This window comes from Cottoperca gobio, chromosome 18 (genome assembly GCF_900634415.1).
Source record: "Cottoperca gobio chromosome 18, fCotGob3.1, whole genome shotgun sequence".
Lineage (NCBI taxonomy): Eukaryota > Metazoa > Chordata > Actinopteri > Perciformes > Bovichtidae > Cottoperca > Cottoperca gobio.
Genome location: NC_041372.1, coordinates 13,525,046 through 13,533,710, shown reverse-complemented (window position 1 = coordinate 13,533,710; position 8,665 = coordinate 13,525,046). Strand labels below are relative to the sequence as shown.

The following is an 8,665-nucleotide window of genomic DNA, read 5'->3' as shown; positions in this document are numbered from 1 at the left end:
CATCCTTTAAAATACTTTTTTTTATAGCAGTTTAATTTTTTACAGTGGCATCAATCAGTGCCAACACAATGGTTGTTTTTTTTTTATTATTTTTTTATTAACCACACAGCTTTTTTTGCTCGTTCTTTGTGAGAAATCGCAGCACTGATGTGAAACACAGATCAGGTTTTTAAAAAGAATTTATACACAGAGCGGCACGAGAAAGAAGATATTCATTAGATGGCTGTGGTTTGAGGTTGGAAGATGGATTCCATATTACTAACAGACCAGAAGCTCCTTGATTAGTTTTCTTTAGGCGATGTTAAATCAATTTGCTGTAGACGTTAAATTATTTTGGTAAGTTACCCTGGAAATGAGTTAAATTACCACTTAAAGTTACACTCCAGTGGCTTAAAATGCTTCCACATTCACCAGCTCCCGAGGAGAAATACAGTCGTGACTATGAATGTAGCAAACCGCACATTCACAAATCTTCACAGTGCTTTAAATATCTCACAGAACAATTATTCAGAAAAAGAAAGAAACAAGTAAATAGACGCATCCTCTCGCCTGCACAACCCATAGTTTCATTCAGCGGCTGCCTTTTAAAGTGCTTCAACAGGGCTGGTGAAGATCCGAAACCACAACGACTTCCTTCCAGTCTCGAGCTCATCATGGTTCACCGCCGAGCTGTAGATCAAACGAATGACCCATCAAATCGGCCCACTTTCAGTCTCGGTGCTAAGCATATTCAAGTCTGCTCGCCCCCAAACTTTAGCGACATGTGCACGACTCGGCCACCATGTCCTCCATCTCCCTGTACTCCACCTTCTTCTTGTGCACCACCAGCACGCTCATGGGCATGTACTTAAAAGGCACGCAGGACAGAGGGGGCACGTCCCCGATGCCCAGGTCGTTGATGACCGTCTGGATGATGGCGTGGTTGGGGGAATGGAAGCCGTAGGGGAGCACCCTCGGACAGTTGCCCTGGCAGAAGCGCGGGTTGTACACCGGCGGAGCGATGAAGTAGTGACCCCAGCCGAGCTTGTCGAAGGAGAGGCGGAACGAGTGGAGCTTGCAGCGGTTCTTGGGCATGCTGGTTTTGCGTTTGTAGTTGGGGATGTCGGCGATGATGGAGGAAGAGGGCGAGGGGGGAAAAGAGGAGGAGGAAGTAGGAGCGTTCTTCAGAACATCCAGCGACGCGTCTTTGGCCTCTGAAGATGAAAGGTCTTTTGAGCGGCGGTAACGGCTAACCGAAGGATGCCCTACTCGCCTCATGAAGTCCTCCCCTCCAGCCTCCAGCAAGTCCGCCATCCAGTCCTTCACTTCCCTTTGCTCCTCTAGGTATAAAAGAAGAGATGGGACTTCAAGATGAGGTTCATCTCGCCATCTTTTTACCCCTTGATGACGAAACAACCACCGGAGTCTGTCGTCCTCTTTGGCACGCCAAGGATCTGCACACCAGTACTGGGCAGTGAGGGTCAAGTGTTCCGCCAGGCGCTTTTGCTGCTGGACGTGAGCGGTGATGTCCGTCTCTGTCCAAAGCTCATGGGGCTCCAGGATGACCAGGTTCTCTCTGCCCATAGAGGTGATCTGAGCCCTACAGCGGGGCGGCTCCAAGGGTTGGGTGGTGGGAGAGGTTGTGGAGGAGGGAGAGGATGAAGAGCGGAGGTGGATGAATGAGGCTCTGACCAGCTGCTCCGACGGATGAGTGTCAAGGTTGTACTGTACTGTGAAGCTGTAGTGGTGATCTGAGGAGAGAAGAACATCATGAGTGTGTGATGAATCCCACTCTGACCAGATCGACTCACTCAAACAAAAACTTTTACCCGAGATGCTTAGGGCAGATCATTTAGTTCCCCCCCCCCCCCCCACCCACCCTTACAAAATGGAGCATGGAGTTTGACATGCTTACCAGGCAAGAACAAAAGATATCAAGTTGCATTATGGGAAGTGTAGGATCCAGTGTTTTGGAGCTTGACCCATACTCTGAACATTGTTCCAAACACTTTATTTGTTTCGCCACATACTGTTTGTAGATCAGTTTCAGACTTTCTGCCTTTTTATTTTTAAGATCTGAGTATTTTAATGTTAGTTAAAACCAAAGACTACAACTAAACAACGAAACATTTTACAGGTAAATGTCTTTAGGCCCATCTACACAGTCTATGGTTACACAACTAAACGCTCACCTCTTGACGCTGGCAGGTAAAGCACTGACGACGCAGATGGTCTCAGCAGTCGCACAGTGTTGGAGCCGAACTTCCGGTACTGTTTGGGTCTGCCGTCTGGTTCGGCAGCGCTCTGGTACAAATTCAACATGAACTGCAGGTTCTGGTCCGCTTTCTGCTCGTCCGTCAGCGGCCGGTGATGCGCACCTTTGTGCTTTGAGCTCTGATGACTCCGCCGGCTGCGCTTCAACGTGCGATGCGCCATTTTCCGCCCGGCCACGACTCCGGTGCAGGTGGAACACAACAGGAAGATAAAACAGGACAGGACGCAGACACGCAGTGAGCTGTATTTGGTGCTGGTCGCCTTCATTTTTGTTATAAAAACCTCTGGTGCTAGCGAGCTCCACCAAAGAGGCTAGAGTTGGCAACCATCCTTCCTCTGCACGGCCGCGGTCGTGGTTTACAGGCTCACCTGATCTTTGGCCATTTTGGACATGACAATCAACTTCCTGAAAATGACGGTGAACCCAATTAACCCCTCGGGTGTGCGTGAGCCACCGAAAGTAGCGTATGGAAGCCACGTGACTGGTGCGTAAAGGTGCGTAAAAGTGCGTAAGAGTGGCAAGATGGAGATTTTGTGATTCATATATTGCACATAAAGCATACTTGTTTTCTACATATCAACACATTATTTCTCATGATCAAATAATGTACATATATTAATCTTTATTTTTACATAAATGTGTACTGACTTCTTTTTTAAAATAAAAATACATTGTGCCACTATTTAAATTGTACATTTATACACAGTTTTCTTTCTCAGTGTACATTTTATGTAACGTGTTTATGCTTTATGTTTCTATAGAACAGATTTAGTTTAAATGTGTTGCTTTAGTTTGAGCATCTAAAGTTTTATGACTTTACACAGTTATGCCACCCTCAAGAAGTGAACAAGCCAATAATTAATAAGCTGAAAAAGGTTTGTCTGGCTACACTATTACACATAAATATAATATTTACTTTCTTATTAATAGAGTAAAATATCCAAGGAGGACACGTATTTAACAGTACACACAAACAACACTTCACACAACGTGCAGTGTGGAAAGGTTGCCTTTGAGTTTAATACGTCACTTTGGCGCCATCACGTGGTGTAAGGACACTTTGGAAACCAGCTACAGTAACACATGTTCTACACATCGTGACTTTAATCAAATCAAGTGCTGACTTGATGAAATCCTGTGAGAGTGACTCATGTGCTATCAGTGATGCTTTGAAAGGAGACTTTCTGCAGAAGGAGAACTTTTACTTTTCATACCTAAAGTGCATTTTGATGATTAAAAGTAACTTTTTGAATTCCAGACTTTTACTTGTTTCAAATGTTTTTATTGTGAAGCATCATTTAAAAAAAATGACAAAGATAAAAAACATATAAATTCAAAGACACAAGAAGAATTTAATTATAATGGAGTATTTTTAGACGATGTATTTCTACTTCCCCTTAAAGTAAAGGATCTGAATATTTCTTTGTTTCTTGCTCTCTTTGTCAAAGGGTAAGAATATGTTGGGTTTGCATTGTGTCCTCCCAGACGCACTTATTTTGATGTATTGTTTGTTTGTTCTTGTCTAAGTTGAAGCCTGAGAGCTTTGGGATCTTCTGGTGAATGAGTTGTTCTCAGTGAGGAGGAGCTTTAATGGATGACATGCTGTTTCTGTAAAAGAAGCTGGAGAAAACAGACTTGATCTCACTTGAAAGCAGCACTCACCACCAACTGAAACATTACAGTTCAGAGTTTCGGAGGTTGAAAAGGAAACAAAGGTTTTCTGATCTGACCAAAACAAAGCCCTCGTGGTCTGGAGGAGGAGTGAGACGTCGGGGCACGTTCACATCTTTGATTCTCTTCATCTTCAATCCTTTATTTGTTCTTTCTCTTGACACACACACAGATCATCGCTCGTTCACACACGCACACACACACACACACACACACGCACACACACACACACAGTTAAGTGGGCACTGCAGCGTGGGGACATTCCACAACAGTGATTATCTACAATTCGCATCATTTCAGTCTGCAGGGAGAGTGTGGGAAAGCTTAAAACTATGGGGGAACTGCAATAAATGGCTTCAGCCAGGCAGAAAGAAGTTTAATTACATAAATACATTTACCAAAAAAGGCAGAGACAACTGCTTCAACTTCAAATCCCAGAATTGCACTTTTTCTTTTGCATTCTGTATTATGCAGAATTATATGGAAGCTCATTCCCACCAATTATAGAAAGAAAATATCCTTATTATCACAAAATAAGGACTTAAAAGCTCAAAAATAACTATTTTTAAATATGGTCCCTAAATTGTTATGTACGATGTGCTCCATTAGGGATCAAGTGAAGCTTAGATTCACAGAAAAAACAAGATAATAAAGGATAATTAATATGAATAGTAATAGTAATTCTAATATTGCTTGTTTAAATGTTTCTTAATATGGTGGTGAGACAAGCAGACTGGTACGACTGGTAAGGGTTTAGAAATGTGTGGGACGTGATAGCAAATGTTGTTGCTGGCCTGTAGTAGTATGTTCTGTAGTTGCTCATACTGCAGGTCTGCAGGGCTTCAGTGTGAATGACCTAAAAGCATGAGAGAAATCATTTTCCCAGAGCAATACTACATTGTAAAAATGCTTATTATTTCAGCAAAATGTAATTATAACCAAAGTAAAAGTCCTTATTATGCAATTGTTTTAGTATTATTATTATTATTACTAATGTATTTATGTGTAGATTTGTAATGGTTAGTGAATGTATGTGTTATATGTTAGTATAGTAGCCAACACATCTTATTTCTGTAGGATTTTAAGTCTTTGCTGTGATATTTGTTCAATAGACTTCTTAGTATTTTGGTTGAAACGCTGAAATTATCTTTCTTATTTGGGCATAAATTCGGCATTATGTCATCAAATGAACTGATGATAGTTTTTGCAGGGGTCGGTGGCAAAGTTTCAAACGAGGGGCCAGCCACTCACTTTTGTAACTGCTGTGAGCCGGCCTGATGTTATTACAAAGCGCTTGTAGCCCCCTCCCCTTCTCACTTCTCATTGGACACGTCCGGCCAGAGCCTCTCTGCTATTGGTGGACCTTTCTGTCAATCACATCCACCTCGATTCCCAAAGTTTCCTCAAAGTTTTGAACTCCATCAAGCTACCGAAAGACACCGGAAACATTTGAAGTAGATGTCAAAATAAAAGCGTTATACGTGCTCTTTTTTTTGGTAAATAAACGGACAATTAGCTTAAATTATGACACAAAATAATCGGTGGAATTGTGTGATGAAGTAGCGAGCGAGATTATAACTGTAAAATACACTAACGTCTACTTTACGTTAGCGTTAAACACCTTGACCGGAAGTTGCAACCGACATACCGGTGATAACGTCGACTAGCTTGACTCTAGCTAAAACTTTCCCTCCCTCCCCCTTCCACTCGCTCCGTCCTTCCACCCCTCCATCCCTCCACTCGTTGTTGTTGTTTGAGCGGTGATGGAGAAGCCGGGGGACTGCTACCGGCGCCGCTAGCTAGCAACGATTCAAGCCGACAGAGAAACGGGAGAGAAGGGTAGAACATACACGGATAACCGGACATGGAGACGGTTGAGCAGCTCGTCTCTTTCCACCACATTCAGGTCCAGTTGAGCGGGGGCGCGCCTTGGGGGTTCACGCTGAAAGGAGGGCTCGAGCACGGCGAGCCACTCATCATCACTAAAGTAAGTTGACCATGATAATTAACTTTATGTGTGAAAATGTGAATTACATGAGCTCAAACTGCTTACAAAGTGTTCCCAATGCACCAGCAGTGAGATTATTCTCTCTACGTTACATTTTACATGACAATTTCATAATATTTCTGTATATATTTACACTTTTAGTTTAGTATTTGCATTGTATTTCACTCACATTGTCTGTAGGAATTGTATTTCGTAAGGATGTGGTTGTTGCATCACTCCAGCTCCACCAAAACAGCAACTGTGGTTACTTTTGCCAGCGTGTGTGACTGTGTGATGTGCTTTTCAGCCTGCTTGGCTTCTGATCCCTTGGTTTAAACTTTTCAACCCAATGCAAACCCCCCCCCCCCCAAAAAAAAAACTTCTGCACAGCTAGATTTGAAGTATCACTCTCCTCATCCTCTCCTGCAGAGAATAACAAGTTATTGTCCAAAGCTCAAGCAAATATCTGGGCAGCTGTCACTGACCATGAATAAAAAACCCATATAATGTAAAGCAGCGGTAGGGTTTTTTAAAATTTGGAGGTCAAAGTGGTGCTAAAGGGGTCCCTAAGGGGGGGGTCCCTGGCAAAATGAGGCTCTGTTCATCTTCCTGTCACTTCATTCAATGAAAGGTAAAAATGCCCACGTGTTGACAGACGACTATAACCACTTCAGATGTGCACTCTAGTGGTGTGTGTGTGGGAGTCTGTGAAGAGAAAGATGATTCTCTGATGAGAGATTTGCTTTGTTTTTGTTTTTTCACGTAGCTTACTGACCCAAGAGACGTGCACAATGACATGTACTGTGGGGGGGGGGGGGGTGTCATTTCTGAGGTGGTGCAGTTTGAGGGCTTTGTAAGAGATTTAGTGCCGACGTTTCCTCCCGGCCTTTTCTCACGGCTTCACGCTGCTGGAAATAAGGAGGGTGTCTTTGAATTACTGCAAGTAATTATTGGTGTGTGTTCTACTGGGGGTGGTCCGTGTGTGTGTGTTCAGTCCAGTGCATAAGTAGGCCGGCTGACATTCAACCTCTGCGCTCCCTCTCAAGTCTCTCCTTCGCTGTCCCTCGCTCTTCACTCTGTTTAAAAGTCGCAGGAGCGCCGGTGGTGTAAATGTTGGCCGTTGTACTTCTATATTCACCACAGCAGGGAATGGAAAAGCCTGGCTCAGTCATCTGGAAACACACACACACAAAGTCTCTCACACACACAGCAACGTAGCCCCTGGGAAAATGTGACTGGGACTGCTAAAGGAGATAAAAATCAAACTGCGCTCTATGGCTGTTTTGTGTCCAGTGGCTAGTTAAAACACACACAGTGAAGTAGCTCAGGCGGTGACGCTGGACAGGAAAATGTGGTGCAGAAAAGTGTTCAATGATTAAGTGTTAAGTCCTTGAAGGAAAGCGGGGAAACACAGATTGAAAGTAGAGTTCAGGTGTGTATATAATGTAGGTTTAGAGAGGTTCCCTCAGCGTCCACACAGAGGTTTACTGTGTCTGTACGGACCACAGCTGAACGCAGAGAGAGAGGGACGAGTTCAGAGCAGAGGACCTCCAATATGGCTGCCAGAGCGTTCTTTATACCACCTGAAAGCACTCGTTTGTTCACTAAAATAATCAAAACATTGGATATTTCCTAATATATATTCAAGTCATGTGCTAGTGATACAGATTTACGTCTAATTTGATAAAGTCATCTTAACTCTCTTAAAGCTTGGGCGATACATTGTTCGTATCAAACAGAAAAGACGAGCTTGTTACCTCATCGTGAAACACGCTTCATTCAAACGTGACAGAAACAAAACCGTACTGGTTAGTCTTCCACTGTTCCAACAATCGGTCAAATGAAACCCTTAATTCACCAAGTTAAATGTAAAAGATATGCCTCCTGCTGCTGGAAAATGCATGATTTTGGGGGTAGTCGATTATTTTCGGAATTTATAATCATTACATTAAGCAAAACAGCGATTTTCCAAACATTTGGAAGCCTGGACCCCAGTCTCCATTCTTGCTACGTCTAGTTCTTCAACGGGGAATCCAAGTCATTCCCAGGCCAGATTGAATATATAATCCCTCCAGCTGTTTCTGGGTCTGCCCTGGGGGCTCCTCCCAGTTCGAAGTGCTGGAATACCTCCATTTTATACACAATTAATCAAGTAGCTGTTACTTGCAGACATATATGATATAGCGTCTCCTCACAGATCAGGTTTAAAATGTGAATTCTGGGAGGTTTCGTTGTGCCCGTCACCAGTGTGTCAGTCGTGGAACATGTGCATAAGACTGAGCGTGCATACAAATGTGCCAGTTGCCCTTTCAGGATGTCCATGTTTTTGGGGAGTGTGTGTTCGTGGCCCTTTTTTTTTGTGTGTGTGTGTGTGTGTGAGTGTGTTCGCTGCTGGAGGGGGAAGGGAGGCTTCCCGAGTCTGAGACAGCAGAGGGATATAAGCCATTTGGTCAACATTCCTCCAGGAGCATAACAAATTACCACTGTGGGGTGTGTGTGGATGGGTGTGGAGATACCGTGCATGTGTGTGTCCATACATACATGTGCAGTGCTCATACACACAATTATGTGACTTCACTACTTGCTTGTCCTTGCGGCCGGTGATCAGCTGTGCGATGACACGGTGAGTTTAAAGTTGTCTGCCAGTCAGTCGGTCAAGGCTTAGATATGCTTCAGTGATGATACGTGCAAAGGTTCTTGTGGAAATAAGTAATGAAAGACGTGCAGCCATGTTTTAGGGTCACTGTAACTCA

General features: G+C 43.7%; 2 protein-coding genes across 2 annotated transcripts in view; one reads left to right on the top strand and one right to left on the bottom strand.

Moving 5' to 3' along the window:
* Positions 1 to 558: 558 nt before the first annotated feature.
* bmp15 (bone morphogenetic protein 15) lies at positions 559 to 2,692 on the bottom strand. The gene is made up of 2 exons (XM_029454361.1): positions 2,172 to 2,692; positions 559 to 1,730 (listed from the first exon to the last, which is right to left on the bottom strand). The coding sequence occupies exons 1-2, from the start codon at positions 2,518 to 2,520 to the stop codon at positions 754 to 756; spliced, it is 1,326 nt and encodes a 441-aa protein (XP_029310221.1). The 5' UTR covers positions 2,521 to 2,692; the 3' UTR covers positions 559 to 753.
* Positions 2,693 to 5,657: 2,965 nt separating this feature from the next.
* Positions 5,658 to 8,665, top strand: part of shroom4 (shroom family member 4) — a 47,451-nt gene continuing 44,443 nt past the window's right edge. The window contains 1 exon segment of the mRNA XM_029454570.1: positions 5,658 to 5,912. Within this exon segment, the coding sequence (XP_029310430.1) occupies positions 5,790 to 5,912 (123 nt within the window). The 5' untranslated portion in view covers positions 5,658 to 5,789.

Bases quoted from the DNA above. Each gene is read 5' to 3' on its own strand.
- bmp15 (XM_029454361.1), bottom strand. From the start codon at position 2,520: ATGAAGGCGACCAGCACCAAATACAGCTCACTGCGTGTCTGCGTCCTG. The intron at 1,731-2,171 runs GTGAGCGTTTAG...TTCTCTCCTCAG, and splicing joins TTACCTGCCAGCGTCAAGAG to ATCACCACTACAGCTTCACA.